A 22,190-nucleotide genomic window follows, 5' to 3' on the forward strand; every position below is an offset into this window, starting at 1 on the left:
ACTTGAAATAAATTGTGGTTTTACCCGAACTTGTCTAACGATGGGCAGAGATCACATGCAGTAGTTAAAATGAAAACAAAATAAAATGGGGTTTAACTCAGAGATGGGATTTCACCTGTAGGACATGTTCAACGCTATTTTCCAAACGTCCTACTTTAAAGTCTTACTGTTCTGCTCTGACTGGGCTAATGAAGACAGACATATGTCATACAGTGTGCTATGAGGGAAATTGTATCAGGGCAGCAGCACAATGGCCTACTCTTATCGAATTCCAACTGCCACGGGATCTTTTACGTGCATGCCAATCTTTACACCGGCTTTGGTTTTCCGTCCCATCCAAACAACTTGTCCTGCACCACCGACAAGGGGGAAACAGCGTTGGGGAAATCTCGAACTTTCTCGACCAATGCAGGGAACGAACTCACAACTTACAGGAACAGACAATAAATAACAATGTAACAGATTTATTCAGTTTTTTTCTTTATTTTAACTGCACGATGACAGTTCGGAGTTTAACTCCTTTTCTTAGATTTAACTTTCTTCATGTAGAACTCGAGTTCTTTTCCTTCTAAGACAAATCCATCACATCGTCCACAATTACCAGGTCGAGATGCGATTTTTACTGAAAATACACAGAAAAAAAGTTATGAGTATTAATGAACTATTAAAATATGTAGCAAGTTTGGTTTTTTTTGTAAACAATATTTTACTTTATTTGAAAATGGATTGGAGAACAGACTGGGCCTATGTTAACTCCTTTCCAGGAGTAGCAAGTTGTCTGTACTACCATTTCAAAACACTTTCTCACTATTAGAAATGAAAGACACCCTCCTCCTCCTGTCAATAGTTGATTGCTAATTTACTGACTCAAAGCTAGATTGGACATAAAGCACCCTGTCACAGACTGTCCAGTATAAATTATCATGCATCTGAAGACAGGAGAGAGATATGGGGTTTAACGTCCACTCAACACAAACTAGGTCATTTCGGGACCAACACGTGTTTTTTTTGTTTTTTGAATTTTATTTCAATAATTCGCTTGCGCGTAGGTGTCTTTAGCAGTGGGAGGACCCGGAGAAAACCCACGAGGTTGGACAGGCGACCCTAATCCTTGCCACGTACAACCGGGGATTCGAAACCACGCCAGTTGACTCAATGACAGACTTTATGGTACAGCGCGCACGTGCTAACCATTCAGCCACCCAACCCACCTTCTGAAGATAGGAGCCATAAAAACACTGACTGAAAATGTTATGAAACCATAGAACTATTATTGTCTGCCTACTAGTAACTGTTATTCATATTGAATGAATCCGTGTCGCAGAGGCTGATCTATCTAGCACACATTCATAAGAAATAAATTGTATAAAATCTATTCCTAATTTGGACAGTATGCAAAAAAAGGTTATGGCTGTCATTCCAAGTATGAAATGAAATGAGGTTTAACGTCCTACTGTTCTGTCCCAAATAGAAATGAAATGGGGTTTAACGTCCTACTGTTCTGCTCCTAAACTGGGCTAATGAAGACGGGCATACGCCATACAGTGTGCTATGAGGGAAATTTTGCCCGGGCAGCGGCGCTACGACCTACTCTTATATCGAATTCCAACTGCCAAGGGATCTTTTACATGCACGCCAATGTGTACATGGGACCTCGGTTTTTCGTCCCATCCAAACGACTAGACAGCTGTCCTTGTCAGGCCCTCCGTCCTGCATCACTGACAAGGGGGAAACCACGCCGGTAAATCCTGATGAACTTTCTCGGCCAATGCAGGGATCGAACACCCGACCTCCAGGTAAGCGAGCCAGCGTCTTACCCACTTGTAGATTGATAATTTTACATCAAAACAGTTGTACAAATAAAAGCAGAAATATTTTCCACGTAATAATTTGAACTTAAAATCTGAAATCCTGAGAGAGAAATGGGGTTTAACGTCCATTCGACACAATCTAATTCATTTCGGGACTAACATATGGTTCAATTTTATTTCCATTAAAATTTCGACTGTAGGGGTCTTTAGCTGTTGGAGGAATCCAAAGAAAACCCATGAGCTTGTACAGGCGACCCTACTCCTTGCCACGTACAACTGGGGAATCGAAACCACGCCAGTTGACTCAATGACAGACTGATACAGCGAGCACATGCTAACCATTCAGCCATCCTAACCCCCATTTGAACTTAAAACCTGAAATCTTGAGAAATTGAAAATAACGGTTCCCAAAGGACAGGTCAGTTTAGTTTCTACTCTATTATTTATGTTTAGGCAACTTTAGAGATCGAGTGTTGCCTCTTTTATTGTAAGGTCTGAAAATAGTTTAATAACACAATTTTATAGTATAAATTAACGAAGAGTGATTTCATTTGTGGGTTTGATTTGTTGTTTTTCACCAACCGGGCTAATCTTGATGTAATATGCAATACGGAATGGACGACTATTTCCACCTTCTTACACAAGTAACCCAGCAGAATAGTCTTACAACACAGGATTTCAATCGCTATTGAATGGACAAGGTTTCAATCCAAAAAACTTTAACTGACAATTTGCAAGATGACGGGCAAATACACAAGCCTGGAAAACGAGGCACCTGTCACAGGTACAGTCCTCTCCTAGTTTCTCTCGTACATCAATGTTTTAAAATATATTATATTATTTACAGGTGTATTATTACCTGAAGCTTAAACCAAATTATTGTTCAGAGTTCAAAGTAGCCAAGTCTCTAACTCAATATCATCCAAAGTCTTACACATTGAAAATACGAATTATTAAATTGTCAATTCAAATCAACATTGATGTTGCGATCTTACCAGGAAAAGGCAGGCTTCTGAAATCCTATATTTAAGACAAAATAAACATTTTACCATTGGTACACGAATCGTGTACCATAGTGCGTTTTAACGTCATTTGCAACAAGTGACCAGAAAGGAGGCTAGACATATTCAACCCTAGAAACTGCTATAGGGTTGAGACACATGCCGTACTTCGCTGGACACGACCGATTTGAAATTCGAGTCAAAACGGGAACAATTGAATGTAAATCAGTTTATATACAATCAGATTACATTATTATATGCGTTGTGACCCATTTGGGTCTATTTCTAGGTCCCAAATATTAGCGATTTAGCTCCTTTAATTCATTGCACAAATTTTATTTTAGTAAATGAATGGGCTACATTCTTAAAGCATTTTAACTGAAATTTGTGAATATGGCCTGAAGATAGAAAATAAAAAGTTTTTGAGACAGTCAGAGTAACTATGACAATAGGATTCCTTGGAAATCAGAACGAAACCAAAACGGTTTCTAAATTCCCTCTCCATAGAAGTCTCATCATTCTGTCGATAATATAAGTGGAAACATGGTCCAGTCTTTTGTATGGAGTTAAACATTGTCCAGTCTTTTATATGGAGTTAAAACAGTATATCATCCAGTGGCGCCGCCACAGTCATGTTCAAGGAGTTAATATCGTTAATAAAATAAATGTGGGAATACAACTAGCACATCACTATCACTGCTTTTTGGGATTTTTTTTTTTTTAGACATCGCCATAATGGTTGTCACCTTCCAAGGAGTTAATAAGTAATTACCAGCAAAATACCATCTTTTCAAAAGATTTTATCATGTGATCAACATTCCCTGAAGTCGACCTATATGATTAACATACCTAGAAGTCGACCATTACGGAACTGTTCTTGAAGTGAAGGTTCAACTTTAAACAATTTTTTTCTGTTCTGTCGTCGTTTGAAGAGAACTTCCTTAGATAACTTCTTCACCTTGACACTTTCTCTTGCTGCTCTTTTAGCTTTCTCTTCATCCGTTTTCTTGCCTGCCTGAAATAAAACAAATCATGTCAATAAAAACATTTAACACAATCTAGATTAATTTTCAAAACTTCATGTTATTTATTGCTAGAGGTGATAAAGAGGGTAAAACTTATTGCCAGTGGCGATACAGGGGGTAAAACTTATTGCCAGTGAAGATACAGGGGGTAAAACTCATTGCTAGTGGCGATACAAGGGGTAAAACTTATTGCCAGTAAACTTATTGCGAGTGGCAATACTGGGGGTAAAACTTATTGTTAATGGGAATACTATGAATAATTTTACACATCGATGCATCAAAAGGAAATATCAATCGTCATTAGTCAACAAATATGGATTCTAATGAAAACGATGGTATTAAACTCCGTCTACCATTTTAACAGAATGGCGTTATTTATATTTACTAGGATCATATGCTCGTGATAAAAATTTTGCTTCGATAGTCGTGCATTTCGGCGAATGGTGCAATGATGGAGGTTAAAGGACGAAAATAATGTAAATTTTGGAAACCAGTGGCTATGATATCATTTCTATGGGAGAATTCATGCAATCAAAACTACTCGATCAAAGAAAAAACATCTAAGTGAATCAGTAGAGGTTAGATTCCCCGACATTACGAATTGTTTAAAAACAATGAAACGAAGCGAGGGCCGGTAAAATCAGGGCTTCAAGAGGCATTGTATTTTATCGTATATCGTCGAGTTGGGTATGGTGTATATATGCGGATAGGTCGGGCTCCTGTGACGAAACATGAATTGTCAATACATTTCAAGATTGTCTGGTTGGGGTGGAAGGTCAAAAATCAAGTTGAAACTCAAAGCTTCGAAATCTGAAGATCAGAGTCATAAAATCACTTCTGGAAAATGTTAGTAAGACAAAATGAATTATTGTCTGCCTACTAGTAACTTTTTCATATAGAATGAATCCGTGTCGCAGAGGCTGATCTATCTAGCACACATTCATAAGAAATAAATTGTATAAAATCTATTCCTAATTTGGACAGTATGCAAATATTTATGAAGATTTCACTCTCCCGTTTTCAGAAAATATTTTAGTCGTTAAAATGAATGCTAGTTTTCCTGGCACAAGGGATAAGTAGTATTAAGAGTATATTTCAAAATAATTATAAATTTACAAAGAGAGAAATGGGGTTTAACATCCACTCGACACAAACTAGGTCATTACGGAACTAACATGGTTTAATTTTATTTAGCAGTGGGAGGAAACTGGTGGACCCGGAGAAAACCCAAGAGGTTGGACAGGCGACCATCCAACCCCCCGATTATAGGAAGACACAAGATGATAGATAGTGTGATGTTATGAGAGATAAATGGGAGACGAATGTCCACGGATACAAACTAGGTCAGGGCCATCATTGATATGTAAACTGTTTTTTGATTGGTTCGTAGATACGACCTATCAAGTGCAGATAATTCAAATTCATGAAAACCCTGTTCAGTGGAGTAGAATAGACCAACATCTCATTCAATTTTATTTCAATATTTCGCTAGGAATATATCCAAGAACCCAGAGAAAACCTGGGAGTGTGTACAGGCTGCGTACAAGCTGGGAATCAGTGGTACTGGTCGTTTTGCTTGGATGTCAGTCTAATAACCTAGTCAGCATGATTTTAATCAGCCGAAAGATGGTGATAGGTTTTAATCATCATACATCCATTCATACCAATTGTATTGGTCTGGGTCAAAATGAAATAAAATGGGGTTTAACGCCCTGCTGTTCTGCTCTGACTGGGCTAATGAAGACAGGCATACGCCATACAGTGTGCTATGAGGGAAATTTTGATGAAGGCAGCGGCACTATCGCCTACTCTTACATCGAATTCCAACTGCCAAGGGATCTTTTACATGCATTCCAATGTATACACAGGACCTCGGTTTTTCGTATCATCTGAAGGACTAGACAGCTGTCCTTGTCAGGCCCTCCGTTCTGCACCACTGACAAGGGGAAACCACGTCGGAAAATCGGGATGAACTTTCTCGGCCAATGCAGGGATCGAACACCCGACCTCCAGGCTAACGAGCCAGCGTCTTAACCACCTAGCCATGGCTGAAACCATTTTTATATCTTTTTGTTAATACCAAAATATGAAATATAGTGTCGAAACTTAGCCTCAATTTATGTCATTTTGTCTGGAAATAAACGTTTCTAATTCCAAGGACAAGGTATCTTTTACGTACACTATCAATTTATACGACAGTGTTTCATCACAGCCAATCAACCTGAGAGGGGGTGGGGTGGGGCGCGGGTCACAACCAATCCAAATAAGATGGGGTGATAAACAATCAACCTGTGAGTGGCCATGTTAGATTCGCTTCCATTAATTTCCAATTTCAACGTTTCAGTTGAATTTTAGTTAAGGATATACCATTGTTTGGGGTTTATTTTGGTTTTTTTAAAGTTACAGACAGGCAGGCATTTTATGCAAGTGCACATGTCCGGACAGTGTCTTACTTTATCAATCAACCTGGCCAATACCTGTAAACTTCTACTCTACATAAAGTTGGGTCATTTTGCAAAGAGCACGAGTAAATGGCTTAAAGATACATTATGTAAGATTTAGATAAAGAGCTAGCCATTACTGCTATAATAGTTCGAAAATAGATAATGTATAATGACTTAATTTGAAAATTTCATTCAAATTACTCTATTGCGAGCGAAGACATTAGCCTTTGAAGGATTAACAAGACATGTGAAAAATTTCAACTACCATACTGGCTGTTTGAAGTTAAGTCTCGCTCCTCCATTTTTAAATTAAAATCAAAATATAGCTAAACTTTTCTAATCTATTCAAGAACAGAGAAATCTGATGCCATCAGGAGTTGATTATGGCCTTGATCAGTTAATGTCTAATAATTTAGATAACATTTCAGGTCTAAAGACCTGCAATAGACAGATTTAGCTCTTGTATAATGCATGTTTAATTGCCGTAAAAGCTACCACTTTGTTGGACAATCAAAGTAGTTTGCAGTAGATAAAACCTGATGTTGATATTTTAATGCAAAAATTTTCAGATTTAACAATCACCCACGGAGAAATTTATCTCACTGACAATTATAGCTCAGATATAATTAAATTATTTTTTGTCTGCCTACTAGTAACTGTTATTCATATTGAATGAATCCGTGTCGCAGAGGCTAATCTATCTAGCACACATTCATAAGAAATAAATTGTATAAAATCTATTCCTAATTTGGACAGTATGCAATTTTTCAACCTACAGATTTTTCGGATATTATAACAGTATACAAATATTTATATGAAATGGGGTTTAACGCCCTACTGTTCTGCTCCAACTAGCCTAATGAGGGAAATTTTGCCTGAACAGCGGCACTACGGCCTACTCTTGCATTGAATTCCAACTGCCAGGGGATCTTTCACTTGCATGCCAATGTGTACACGGGACCTCACCAACACAGGGAGCGAACCTGCGACCTCAAGGATAGTGAGCCAGCGTCTCGCCCACTTACCCACCGTGGCTACCCGGTCATTTATATGTATCAAATTTTACATTTGTTAGAGGGAAATATGAGTCTTATTGCTCTGCGAGAGAAAGAAATGGGGTTTAAGTCCACTAAACACCGACTAGGTCATTTCGGGACTAACATGGTTTAATTTTATTTCAATACTTTGCTTGCGCGTAGGGGTCTTTAGCAGTGGGAGTAAACCGCAGGACCAGGAGAAAACCCACAAGGTTGGACAGGCGGCCCTACTCCTTGTCACATAAGGAATGAAATAAGACTCTTATAGTTCTGTACTGACTGGGATAATACAGGGAGAGAGAAATGGGGTGTAACATCCACTCGACACAAACTAGGTCATTTCGGGACTAACATATGGTTTCATTTTATTTCAATAATTCACTTGCGCGTAGGGGTCTTTAAGCAGTGGGAGGAAACCGGAGGACCCGGAGAAAACCCACGAGGTTGGACAGGCGACCCTACTCCTTGTCACATACAACCGGGGAATCGAAACCATGCCAGTTGACTCAATGATAGGCTGTATGATACAGCATGCATGTGCCAACCATTCAGCCATCCAACCCCCCAGGCTAATACAGAGCAGCAAACAATGTAGTATAGTACGAGGGAAATTTTTCATGAATAGTGCCATTGCATTCTCCCTCCCTCAGCTCCTGTCAGAAGTTAATTTAAGTAGATTGAACATAATTTTACTTTTAGACCATTTCTCACTACAGACAAATTTAAATCAACATTGTCGTTACCTTTTTTGTAGATTTCTTTCTTGGTATAACTGGGAGACCAAAATGATTTTCAAACCACTGTCTGAAGGGATTAGCATCAACTTGAATGATGGCACTTTTCACCAATGTTTTAGTTCTGACGAGTTCGTTACTACTAGCATTATACACCACATCCAATATACGTGTCTTACGGGTTATACCTGAAAAACACAAAATACTAGCGTTATACACGACATCCAGTTTCTTAAATTCTATCCATCAGGGTTCTCTTACGTGCACACCAGGGTCAACACCGGACCTGGATTATTAGTTCCATCTAACTTGAAACATCCTTGCCAGACCCTCCCTGCTCTGCACCTCTGACAAAGAAACCACAGGAAAATACCAGGGATCAAACCCTGGATCTCCAGCACACAATTCGCTGAGCCACCATGGTTCATCTAAGGGAGAAATATTGTAGAAGAAAATCACTACCTTGGTCACATGTGCAATGCCACAGGACAGCGTTAGAGGGAGAATTTTGACAAGGCAGATGATAAAAGAGTTGCGAGTTTGCTTGGATGTCAGTCTAATAACCTAGTCAGCATGATTTAATCAGCCGAAAGATGGTGATAGGTTTTAATCATCATACATCCATTCATACCAGTTGTATTGGTCAGCTCGGACTTTAACCCAAGTACACCTTTCTGACTGGAAGGACACAAACAAACCTATTGTACACAAGGGGAGGTAACCTCAATGTCTACCTATTTTATTTTGAATTCTGTCTAGGGTCTTTTCAATCACGCCAACATGCCCATGGGAATGACCAGATACCGTCCTTTATAGGCCCCCTGTCCTACACCACTGATGGGGGGGTCGTGGGACCAGTTAACCGTACTGGAAAATCCTGAGTTTAAGGTACTTTCTCTCCGCCAGTCAAGTCGTTACCTCAATAAGCCACCCAGAATAAAGAGTGGACATACCTTGTGTTGACCAGTTAACGTTGCTATTCTCCAGTCTCAAAGCTCGCTGTTTAGTGTTCCCTCCCCTTGTACGTACTAAATGGATTCTTTTCGGTCCCAACTGAAAATAGAAAATCATTGACCTTAATAAATATTCTTCACATTATTGTGGTTTATAAGGTAACAGAGCTTTGAACAACTAGTCCCAAGATCTATTCAAAAGACATTGCGATTTTTATTAGAAGTTAACATAGCTTTGAACAACTAGTCCCAAGATCTATTCAAAAGACATTGCGGTTTATATACAAGTTATCAGCTATGAATAAACGGCCCCCCTAACTTAAACTAAGTTACAACCGAAATTAAGACTGCAACTTCATTGGATATATGCAAATTGATTTTACTGGTCAGCCAATCGAATTGCAGTATTTCGAAAAAAAATTTGATTGTATCTTAGTTTAAGTTTTCATGAATAAGGGCCCTTGACTATTTACATTTCTTAATAAATTTTCCACGGTTTAATCTAAATTAAAATGAACACAAATTGATTAAACAAAACATCACTGATGGTGGATTATCTCTTCAATTCAGATTGAATACAGTAGTTTGTAATTTTATTTTTGTCTGTACCCGGTCATTTCGATCCTTTGTAGAACCCAATATCAGGATTTTTTCCTGTATTTTATAAAGGAAATTTATTTTTGTCTGTACCCTGTCATTTCGATCCCGGTATAAATAATATAGGAGCACATGGATTTGACAGGGTCCAGCCCACACCTAATACAAGATTAGGGGACTGGGTTTATCTCCAATGTTGTGGAAAGGAACATATCAAATCCTCAAAATAAAAGGATATTCAAATTCCATACGCCACATCTGACAGCCTAGGTTAGACTGCCTACATTGGAATTACTAAATCAATTTACAACTATGTGCCAATTACCTGGATTAGTGGTCCTATTAAATGCAGATTTTATTTTTCAATATTCAATTTGCTTGAGATGATCAATTCTGAGGTGATTTTTGTCCAGTTTCAAATTTCTAAAAACTACAAATCTTTTAATCAACATATATTTTCCTTTTTTTCTTCTGTATAATTTGAAATACGAGTTAATTTTATTACATGAACGTAACATTTCACTGGTATAATTATAAATGATATTGAATAACGAATACTAAATCAGTACTGCAGAAAATTATTTGAATTCAAAACATTGTCACATTTCTCGCGAACCAATGATCGTGATATTAAATATTGAGATTTATCAATTTGAAATTTGCGCTCTCATCTGTGTCCATCAAATAATAACGTTTATGTAAATGGCATTCTGTGTCCTGATCTATATGTATGAAATATTAAATCATAAATAAATCTTATTTGATGACCAGAGATAAAAGCACAAATTATTAACCATTTTTCTCCATACTTGAATATATCCGATTCTTCTGAGAAATGTGACGATTTGTACAAGATCTGTATTAAGGGAGACCTTTTTTTTCTACAATGTCACTTAACAGACATCCTGCTGTTGTGACCAAGCTGAATAAATCGTGATCTAATACGAAGCATCATGGTTTTAAGAGATTGCAGCATGTTCGCAAGAAATTTGGAAGTTTGAGCTACAGGGCAGCAAAGAGAAACCGCAGTTTCAATTTGGGTGTACAAAAGATATGGATTATTGTAGTTACTGGTGTTTCAGAAAGAAATTGAATGACAGACCAACGCACAACAAAAATATACGACCCCAATCAAATGTAGGCGAAAATAAATTTAGATTTTTAGGTGAATTCAACAGGAATTGAATGTACATGTCTGTACCCTGTCATTTCGATCCCCGTATATAAATAATATAGGAGCACATGGATTTGACAGGGTCCAGCCCACACCTAATACAAGATTAGGGGACTGGGTTTATCTCCAATGTTGTGGAAGGGAACATATCAAATCCTCAATTACAAGGATATTCAAATTCCATACGCCACATCTGACAGCCTAGGTTAGACTGCCAACATTGGAATACCATCACATGTTTCTGGCTGGTTATTTTTAGAATAATATTGTTGGTACTATTAGTACCAGTAGTGGAGGCACAATATTGTTGAATCGATGTATCGAGATTCATCTTTTAATTTGTGTATTGAATCACAAAAGACTAAATCGCAATTTTCTCTTAATTCGTGTATTGAATCACAAAATGCTGAATGGCAAGTTTTTTGTCGCTTCAGTAGGTAACATGTCACTAATTAAACACAGGTACACAAAAACTCTTAAATTGTTTTGCCATTGGTCCTTATTTTGATCCACATCAATCATATAGAATAATTTTTATATCTTCGACATCGGCAGGACTAAAAATATCAATTATTTAGTCAACCCGTTTTCTTGGTAAATACTGACATGGTTATGAATCGTGATACGTATCGTATTGTTACTGCAGTGGCAATACCCAGCACTAGTAAACAGTTAATGCGGATTACAAATTTCAGATAAGATTTCAAATAACCCAGGGTTTAATATCCCTACTTCTGTTCCACATGGCTCAACAATCCAGGCATATCTACACCATACAGAATGATATAATGACTTTTATACGCATGACGAGTACCCTGGACATCATTTTATAATCGCATCAGAATCACTATACCACTGTTCCTTGCCAGGACCTTTGTCCTACAACAACGACAAGGGGGACAACCACACCGGAAAATCAGGAGAAACTTTTTAGACTGACACCCGAGGATCGTATCACAACCTCCAGGATTGCCGGACAGCACATCACTCATTCAGCTGGGTAATAAAAGATCCATAAAATTTCACTTAATGTGACAAACTATCTCAATTTATATGGATTTTGAAATGAGGTTTAACGCCCTACTGTTCTGCTCCAAACTGGGCTAATGAAGACAGGCATATGCCATACAGTGTGCTATGAGGGAAATTTTACCCGGACACTGGCACTATGGCCTACTCTTATATCGAATTCCAACTATCAAGGGATCTTTTACATGCACGTCCCATCCGAATGACTGACAGCTGTCCTTGTCAGGCCCTCCGTCCTGCATCACTGACAAGGTGGAACCACGCCGGAAAATCTGGATGAACTTCTCGGTCAATGCAGGGATTGAATACCCGACCTCCAGGCTAGCTAGCCAGTGTCTTACCCACCGTGACCCCCTATATGGATGTCTGTTTCTTTGAGTAGATTCCTTAAACAATTGTACTGTTACTAATACTTTTCACATGGATCATGTAATGCCTTGAATAACCGATCATATAAAATATCAAACTTGACTGAGTTCTGGGATCACCAGAAAGGGCTTGGAATAAATCCTTTATGAATTTAACATATATCTGTACCCCGTCATTTCGATCCCCGTATATAAATAATATAGGAGCACATGGATTTGACAGGGCCCAGTCCACACCCAATACAAGATTAGGGGACTGGGTTTATCTCCAATGTTGTGGAAAGGAACATATCAAATCCTCAATTATAAGGATATTCAAATTCCATAAGCCACATCTGACAGCCTAGGTTAGACTGCCTACATTGGAATTATTAATTCAATTTACAATTATGTGCTAAGTGTATTGGACTACACTTGTGAGAAATTCTTCCTGAATAAAAATCACAAGACACAAACTGGAAATAATCAACTTCTAACCCTCTTAATTCTTATCCTCGAATAGTCATCAAAAACTAGCAGAAAATGTTAAATTAAAAGGTTTTTTTTTTGAATTTGCACAAGAAAGTTGTCCGGTAGATCTAAAACCGTTATTTCCAGGCCTGGTGACCATGTATTTTACCATTCAATCCAACCACATTTTAAACTGCCAGGCATGTGCATGGGTCTTTGTTTTTTTTTTTTTCTAAAGTATTGATTGAATTGACACCTTATACAACTTCATTATTGAGTACCATTCTTATTTTCATCGAAGGGATTCTTCAATTACCCCAATTTCTGTAGGGTCCATTGCATGGGTCAGTTTTTTTGTATGGTTCTTCAATTTATTCCAGATACAATTTAATTGGAAGCCATTCATGGATTCTTCAATTGCCACATGATTTGTTTTAAACTTCAGGGCTTGCCACGAGACGCGAGCAGTTGCTCGGGCTCGCGTAAATCTACATTTACGCGAGCGGTTCGTTGCTCGCGCAAAATTTTAAGAAAACCCTGTAAAAATAATCAAAATACTGACAAGTTTATTGCCGAAACTAACCCAACAATGTCAATAACGTCATAAATTCGTCTGTCAAACTGATATTCACCCAGCTGCAGCATTTCCTTCTTAAATTTGATTGGCTAATGAAGTTACTCGCAACTTGTGTTACTAAAAATACACTTTAGACCTGAACGTCTTGACTGGTTTTCCTACGAACACCAGTAACAAACACGTGATAATCGAGTCTAAAGTAAAGAATGTTTACATCCGGCATTTGGCATTCACGCTAAATGAACACGTTTCAAACTAATATTTATTGGTATTTCCTATTTTATCAGAACTTCGGTTTTTATTCCATTGTGCAGTCGTATAATTTTCAATCTAAGCGTAATAAAGGCCAAAGGCAACCTGATTGCCCTATCCACATTTATTTCGTGGGGTGAAGAAATCCATACGGAAATTGGCTTTAATAAAGAAGAGTACGTATGACTGTCAAAAACAGAAAGCGATGGTCACACATGTTTACTGCAAACTTTGTGCCAGGAATAGCAATTTTCTTATGATTTTAAATTGAAACAATGTTACAAAATTTGCGTGAGCAGTCATCTGCTCGCCATCAATTTATTCGTGGCCAGCCCTGAACTTAGTCATTTGGATGGGACAAAAACAGGTTTTGTGTACACATATGGTGAGCAATTAAAATATACAAAGTTGGAAATGATACAAGAGTAGGTCGTAGCATTGCTTTCCGAGCAAAATTTCCCTCATAAAACACTGTATGGCGTATGCACGTCTTCATTAGCCCAGTCGAGGTAGAACAGTAGGATGTTAAACCCCATTTTATAAACCTACTGTCTGAACCATCATAAATTTTAAACGTACGGTATTTCTTCGATTATGAACAAACAACTTAACTTTGGTTATTATAAACATTTCTGTGTGTTTGAAATTACCTCATGTTGAATAAAATTGAAGAAATCTGTTTAAAATTTACGATGGTTCAGACAGTAGTGATATGAATATTCAACATACCTTAGTCTGTGCTGGAGGTCGGCCCATTTCATGCTTTCGCTTCTTTCTAGGTTGGGGTCGACGCCCACCAGACTTGAGCCGTTTATGCCATTTATCCCGAGAGATACCTAATCAAAAAATAAAATTATGGAATTAAATACCAAATTTAAAGGCAATAGCGGCCATGACAAAAGCCAAAATCGCTCAACTCATGCAATGAAAAAGGGTAGTAATCGGGAAAAGATATAGTACAGATTTAAAGTTGTTAATTTTCAATACATGTAGCCTAGGGTTTCAACTTATCTGACCTCCGTTTCAGTTTTATTTCTTCACATTTTCTATTTATAGAAGATTGTCTGAAACTGAAATTGGCTTCAAACTTTAAACCGAACAGGGATCGGGATTTTGCTATTTTATAAAGGAAATTTATTTTTGTCTGTACCCTGTCATTTCGATCCCCGTATACATAATATAGGAGCACATGGATTTGACAGGGTCCAGTCCACACCCAATACAAGATTAGGGGACTGGGTTTATCTCCAATGTTGTGGAAAGGAACATATCAAATCCTCAAAATACAAGGATATTCAAATTCCATAACGCCACATCTGACAGCCTAGGTTAGACTGCCTACATTGGAATACTACTAAAATGAAATGGGGTTTAACTCCTACAGTTTTGCTACGACTGGGATAATGAAGATGGGCATTCATCTTACAGTGTGTAGGGGTGATGATTTTCCGTGAACGCGGAAAAAACGCGGAAAACGCGGAATTGTCCACTCAAAACGGAATTTGAAATCTCACACGGAAAAAGACGGAAAAGCCGATATTTGCTGATACTAAACACAAACTCAAAATAATTTTGCAGTTATCCAAGTATTTCATCTTTTTATTCATAAAAATCGGAAATATTGAATGATATCGCGTGCTTTTGTTACTGTCTATTTTAGTATTTCGCTACTTTCATTTCATCATTTAGGAATCATAATTTTAATCGAAACGAAAACCCGTCTTTCATGTATCCCATTATAAATTACTCTGTAGTTTAACTTGAATTAAAGATTGTAATGTATATATATATGTCTTAAAAAAAACTTCTGTCACTTCATAAAAGTAAAAATCGTTTCATTTACTTCTTATTTTACTGCCGGGCTCTTGACTCGTGTTTATCCGCATTAACCACGTGACATCAGAAATATACCGTAGCCTTGTGGATCCAGCCCTTATTCTCGAAGAAACGGTAGTAACTACGAGAATGTCTGGATAAATCGCGACTACACCTAGCAGCTGAGAAAAATGGCTTCGTCTGCTAAAAAGATGAAACGAGCTCACAAGATGTAATTTTCTGTTATTTAATTCGGGAAACAGGTTTAAAGAATAACTAGTCATTGAACATTACAAGTCATTCACAATTCAACATTTGTTATCATTGGTTTAAAATGATCCGTTTTGTAATAAAAGGCATTTTAAGATGTTTTATTCATTTATTCATAAATTAATATTTTATCTCGAAAAAACGGAATATGGTCAGCTCTGAAACGGAAAATAACGGAATTAAAAATACTTAAAACGGAATTTGCTATTTTCTGAAACGGAAAATCATCACCCCTAAGTGTGCTATGAGGGAAATTTTGCCCCAACAGTGGCTCTATGGCCTACTGTCAAGTACTGTTATATCGAATTCCAGTTGCTAAGGGATCTTTTACATGCACGCCTATGTGCACTCTGTCCTGCACCACGCCGGAAAATACTGATGAACTTTCTCGGCTGGAATACTACTAAAATAATTCTAGCACTGGTTATATCAATGTTGGTTGTCATGGTGACGGATGGTCCAACTCCACCCAATTAGATGAATGTTATGTTAATGTTGTGCACTACCAATTTCATGAGTTTGATCAAATAATTCTCTTCTTTCTGTAGATTTGTATTAACATCTTATTAATGTTTTGGTAAATGAAAGTATATTCCTTGGGGTTTATTTTAATTGAGAAATGGCCTTAGGCTAGACTGAAAAAAGTGGAATTTCAACAAAATAACCATGCCATTCTATCTTATAACATCAGGCCTTCACGTGAATAAATTCCTGGGGAGTCAAAAAAAGCTCTCCTGAAATTGAAAAAAGAGGAAATCGCTCTCCTGAGAAAGCTCTCCTGAATCTCTTGAGGAGAGCTTTGTTAGCATTTGTGATAAAGTCCAGAGATTTTAATCTATTTCGAAACCAACCGGCCAGAATTGGGTCAAGTGAGGTCCCGGTAAGAAACAGGGTAATTCGAAGCTCCCGTTAACTTTAATATCTGACTTCAACAAGTTCAAGTCAGTAATATTCCTGAATAGACTACTGTCTTCGTTTATCATCAGTCGATCGAAATTAGGATTTATCTACTACGGCGAAAATAAGCTGATGCGACAGTATGACATTTCTTCATATTTAAAACACAAATTAATATTTTTGTCTATCACGTAACTTACAATATTTTTTTCATTCGTGGATGAAAGACAAGCCACACAATGATCACATGACTCCCATGATTGAAATTGCTTTATATAAAATAAAATTCCGTACGACTATGCCATGGCCTTAAATAAAAAGGGCAAAATTTTTAAGAATAAATCCCTGTCAGCATGTGTAAAAAATAAAATTGAATAAAACTAAAACACTATTTAAAAATAAATCTTGCAATGCTGGTTTATTGACCTAATTCCAACCAATGCATGTCACGTGTTATCGGGAATCTGAAAGCATTGAAGATTTGACGGAAAAATATATTACTGTCTGATTCATCGTAAATTTTAAACGGATTTCTTCGATTATGAACAAACTACTTAACGTTGGTTATTATAAACTTACCTGTGTGTTTGTAATGAACTCCCGTTCGATAAAATCCATTGCACAACTAATTATCACAACGATGAAAACAAGTTCTCTCTTGAAAAATTGAAATATCACAAACTTTTCCCAGAGAAAAATACCAATATGGAAGATGGTTACGTCACTCTGCGGAAGATATCATTTCGTATTAGGGGTGACAGCATAGGAAATTCAAGTACAATTACGACAAGAATCCATGACCACTCGGACCAAAGACCACTCGGTTCAAGACCAGTCGGACCAACTGATAGACCACTCAGCCCAAACAAATAGACTACTCGGACCATACAAAAAGACTATTCGGACCCAACAGAAAGACGACTCGGACCAATAATAAAATGTTGTTTTAATAAATTGATAATTGCGTTTGTTTTAATATAATTACTCGAACCAATAATAAAGTGTTATTTTAATAAATTGATAATTGTGTTTATTTTAATATGACTACTCGAACCAATAATAAAGTGTTATTTGAATAAATTGATAATTGTGTGTGTTTTAATATGACTACTCGAACTAATAATAACGTGTTGTTTGAATAAATTGATAATTGTATTCCAAATCGCAAAATATCGAGAACCACACTTGTAGTCACGTTTAAAAAGGGGCATATAAACGTCCGGTCTTCGTATTATTATGTGCTGTTTATATTAACGCATCAAGGGCGGATGACTTGAAAACGTGTCTCCACCCCCCCCCCCCCATATATAGTAACCCAGGGGTTAGTGGGGTAGAACGGAATGAAACCACTGGGGATACTGCGAATGTGGAAAAAGTAAAATTAGGCTATCAGACAAGAACAGTATACCCGTATATGTAGAAACTGTCAAAAGTCTGGACATACCGAGTCTCATTGCAAGAGTAAAGAAAAATTAGATTGATATTTTTTTTTGGCACCATTATTAATTAATTTTAAAACTAATCGTTGATTTATTTTCCGTACACAAAATTGAACCAAACAACTCTAAATATAAGAATTCCGTATAAGAATTATTTGCTTCTTTGTATTGTGATTTAATAATAAATAAATAGCATATTGTCTAGCCTTATAATATAATTTAATTGGTCCGACTGGTCTTGTTTTGGTCCGACTGGTCTTAGTCCGAGTAGTCTTTGGTCCGAGTGGTCTGGATACCTGGTATTGAGTTTGAGCGTTCGCACACATAACTACCCGCATTCCTGTATTTAGTTACCGTCTTTTACATTCTAGTAAAATCTCTGCAAATTTTATAGCTTTACTTTTTGAAATATTTTGTTCTAATTATTTGATTTGCGACTCGGATGGGATTATTTACATTTGAACACGCATGCCGCACAAACACAACTATACATTCGTTTTACGGGCTTTATCACACTTCGGTCAAAACTGTCGAATCGACAATTAATGTTCCGCTTCTTACGGGGTCATACGGGCTTAGTAGCATTATATACCCACCCGGGCACCCAATACGGCAATAGACACGCTGAGGGCTGCCGCAACACGCTTAAAGATGTTACTGAAGCGGTTATTATTCGATCGAAAGAATGCGTATAAAATTAAAAATACACTCAGAGAATTCGGAGGTAAGCTTCATGATCCTTGTTAAATTATTTATAACATAAAGAAGATAGGATATTTATAGTTTATTCATGACTTTATTTTTACGAGTATCCGTGCAATCAGTGATATTTTAATTGTGAAGAAAATTTGATAGACTGGCGATCAATGGTTTCCATATAAATCTCCTATGTTATTGCCTTCAATTGATATTTTTCGTCGCCCAAACCCATATACGATCAAAATGATCGCGCTGTCAAACTATCTTTCAATGTTAACCAACCCCCGCAACAGGTATATTGGATTCGACCATTACGTCACGAAGACATTGTTGACATCGACTCTGTCGAAATTACAAGTAAATTTTCAAATTTTTCAAGAGAGAAATCGTTCTCATCGTTGTGATAATTAGTTGTGCAATGGATTTTATCGAACGGGAGTTCATTACAAACACACAGGTAAGTTTATAATAACCAAAGTTAAGTAGTTTGTTCATAATCGAAGAAATCCGTTTAAAATTTACGATGAATCAGACAGTAGTTATTAATATTTGTTTCTCGGGATATCCGGTGTTTTATCAGGGATTATTCAATGAATATTTAAATTTAACAAACAACGGGTCAGTGAAACCATAAAATGCATTATCCAATTATTATTTTCAAATCTACCTAGAATTCGTACGGATCGAGAGTCGAAGACGGGGCGCGAAGCACGAGATTCACAATCCATGCGGAGCGAGATGTCTTCCTTCGCCACGTGGTTTATTATTACAAAGGAAACTTAGTGGACCTGTTATGAATAACCAGCAGGCTTGTTGGGGTTATTTTTGCCGAATTATCAAAATTACCGTTAAATGTGCTAATTACTCGGATTATGAAACGGATGGCGGATTCTCACTAAGGTATGCGGTTATTGTAGCCGACAAGCAAGTTGATTGTCGATATGATATTACCAGTATATTTTTCCTGATTATTTTCTTTGAGGGGAGTCAAATTAGACATTGAGGAGAGCTATAAAAAGCGCACCTCGACTGACATCCAGGCGCGTCCAGGAGAGCGAGAGCGATCACGCTCCTTTTACGTGAAGGCCTGTAACATTACATATACAATTTATTTGTTCAAAAATTTACTGTTTGGGAATATATATATGACATGACAAAATTGATAATGCTGAAAGGGAGCAAGTTTTACAGAAATATGGATCATTTTCATATCAATTAAAAATCGAAGGTTTTTTTCCTGTACACTGTAATACTAATAGTGTAACACAGCCTCCAGTGAATTCATATCCGCGTACCGTAATAAAGAAAATCGACGTAGATTCAAAAATTGCAAATAACAGGACCTGTTGAAATATGCCGGTTAGCGAAAATGTCGAATGCTTTGGATATACACCAATTTCATATGCATGGTCATGGGTTTTGTCCCATGCAAATAACAATAACGTGCTATTTTTCTTTGAAGAAAAAAAAACACGTTGAAATTTCATCCATTATTTCTAAAATGTCGTTAATTTCTGGATAAAACTGGTCCCGTACCCGCATAAAGAAATGTTTGCAGTTTATTTAGGCATTATAAAACTAGTTGATGGGCATTATCTTTTCAGATTATTGTTGGATTTTAACCGACCACTCAGAAAACAACATACCCATGGTGAGGAAATATGGCCGAAGAGATAGATCACGGGAAGTCTCGCGTGAAGTTAATTGTAAGGGGAAGGAACTGCATGTAGAACGGCGATGAATACAGGTCGAAGACCACAATTAACAGAGTCCAGTGAGTTGCAAATGCTCGCTAAAACTACTAAAAATGTAGGCCTATAACTAAATCATAATTATAACTATATAAAAAATGTTCTTATTCATTCCACTTAGCTGCACACTTCACACTTCAAATAAATTTCGTTATTTTGCTTTGCTTGCCCCTTTAAGCAAGAAATATATTTCCTGCAATGAATCTAAAAACATACCTTTTTGTATCTAAATTATTCTGTAGATTTCCATGAATTAATATATATTTCATTCCATATTCTATTACTTGATTCATATAATTATTATATCATCCCTATATCATATTTCCATGTAAATACCTATACTAATAAGTCTTCTCGTTATTTATGTATTGAGAGAGTGTGAGAGAGAGAGAGAGAGAGAGAGAGAGAGAGTTTAACGTCTACTCGACACAAACTAGGTCATTATGGGACTAACACATGGTTCAATTTTATTTCCATAATTCGCTTGCGCGTAGGGGTCTTTAGCAGTGGGAGGAAACCGGAGGACCCGGAGAAAACACACGAGGTTGGACAGGTGACCCTACTCCTTGTCACGTACAACCAAGGAATCGAAACCTCGCCAGTTGACTCAATAACAGACTTTATGATACAGCGCGCACGTGCTCACCATTCAGCCATCCAACTCCCCTTATGTATTTATAATATTTATACCCATGCATCATAATTGTATTGAATGCTGTGCCATTATCAAACCTGTTTGAGGTAAATGAAATGTGTACACTGTTGTCCTGTTAGTAAATCTATATTATAAGCTAGATTAAAACTACCATTGTCTTATGTGTAAATATTATTAGTCATATTGTTATAAATATATGTACATGTTTATATTGTATGCTGTCCTAAAAGGAAAAAATGAAATGAAATGAGGTTTAACGCCCTACTGTTCTGCTCCTTAACTGGGCTGATGAAGACGGGCATACGCCATATAGTGTGCTACGAGGTAAATTTTGCCCGGGCAGTGGCACTACGGCCTACTCTTATATAGAATTCCATCTGTCAAGGGATCTTTAACGTGCACGCCAATGTGTACACGGGACCCCGGTTTTTCGTCCCATCCGAACGACTAGACAGCTGTCCTTGTCAGACCCTCCGTCCTGCATCACTGACAAGTGAAAACCATGCCGGAAAATCTGGATGAACTTTCTCTACCAATGTAGGGATCGAACACCCGACCTCCAGGCTAGCGAGCCAGCGTCTTACCCACTTAGCCACGTGATCCCCGTCCTAAATGGATGTTTCGATACAATAAAATCTTGCTACACTGGATCCTGGAGTTTCCAATCCATTATATAAATTATATCCTTTACTTATAAAACTTAGTTTGAAAAATATATATTTATTTATGTTTGTATTGACCGGGGGGGGGGGGGGGAGGATGGCCGAATGGTTAGCACGTGCGTGCTGTATCATGAGGCCTGTCATTGAGTCAACTGGCCTGGTTTTGAATCATCGGTTGTACGTGACAAGGAGTAGGGTCGCCTGTCCAACCTCGTGGGTTTTCTCCGGGTCCTCCGGTTTCCTCCCACTGCTAAAGACCCCTACGCGCAAGCAAATTATTGAAATAAAATTAAACCATGTGTTAGTCTCGAAATGACCTAGTTTGTGTCGAGTGGACGTTAAACCCGATTTCTCTCCCTCTCTTGTATTGACCAAACTTCAAAGAGCTAGAATAAAATTATTTGGCTCGCTGCTCGGGACAATTTCCTCAAAAATCATAGAAAATGTTAAAATTCTTGTTGACTTGTTGATCAGCAGGACTTTGGTTTGCCTCATATTTGACGTGAACATATCTATTATGTCGTCAACAGTCAATGTCCGTCGCCCAGAC

General features: G+C 37.4%; 2 protein-coding genes across 2 annotated transcripts in view; both read right to left on the reverse strand.

Moving 5' to 3' along the window:
- LOC126818321 (zinc finger protein 664) overlaps positions 1 to 22,190 on the reverse strand; it is a 312,810-nt gene that overhangs the window by 28,138 nt on the left and 262,482 nt on the right. The window lies entirely within an intron of this gene.
- Positions 449 to 20,313, reverse strand: LOC126818828 (40S ribosomal protein S8). Its single transcript, XM_050546457.2, has 6 exons — positions 20,219 to 20,313; positions 14,182 to 14,288; positions 9,006 to 9,105; positions 8,062 to 8,240; positions 3,662 to 3,827; positions 449 to 622 (listed from the first exon to the last, which is right to left on the reverse strand). The coding sequence occupies exons 1-6, from the start codon at positions 20,220 to 20,222 to the stop codon at positions 513 to 515; spliced, it is 666 nt and encodes a 221-aa protein (XP_050402414.1). The 5' UTR covers positions 20,223 to 20,313; the 3' UTR covers positions 449 to 512.

The sequence above is a fragment of the Patella vulgata genome, chromosome 1 (assembly GCF_932274485.2).
Source record: "Patella vulgata chromosome 1, xgPatVulg1.2, whole genome shotgun sequence".
Lineage (NCBI taxonomy): Eukaryota > Metazoa > Mollusca > Gastropoda > Patellidae > Patella > Patella vulgata.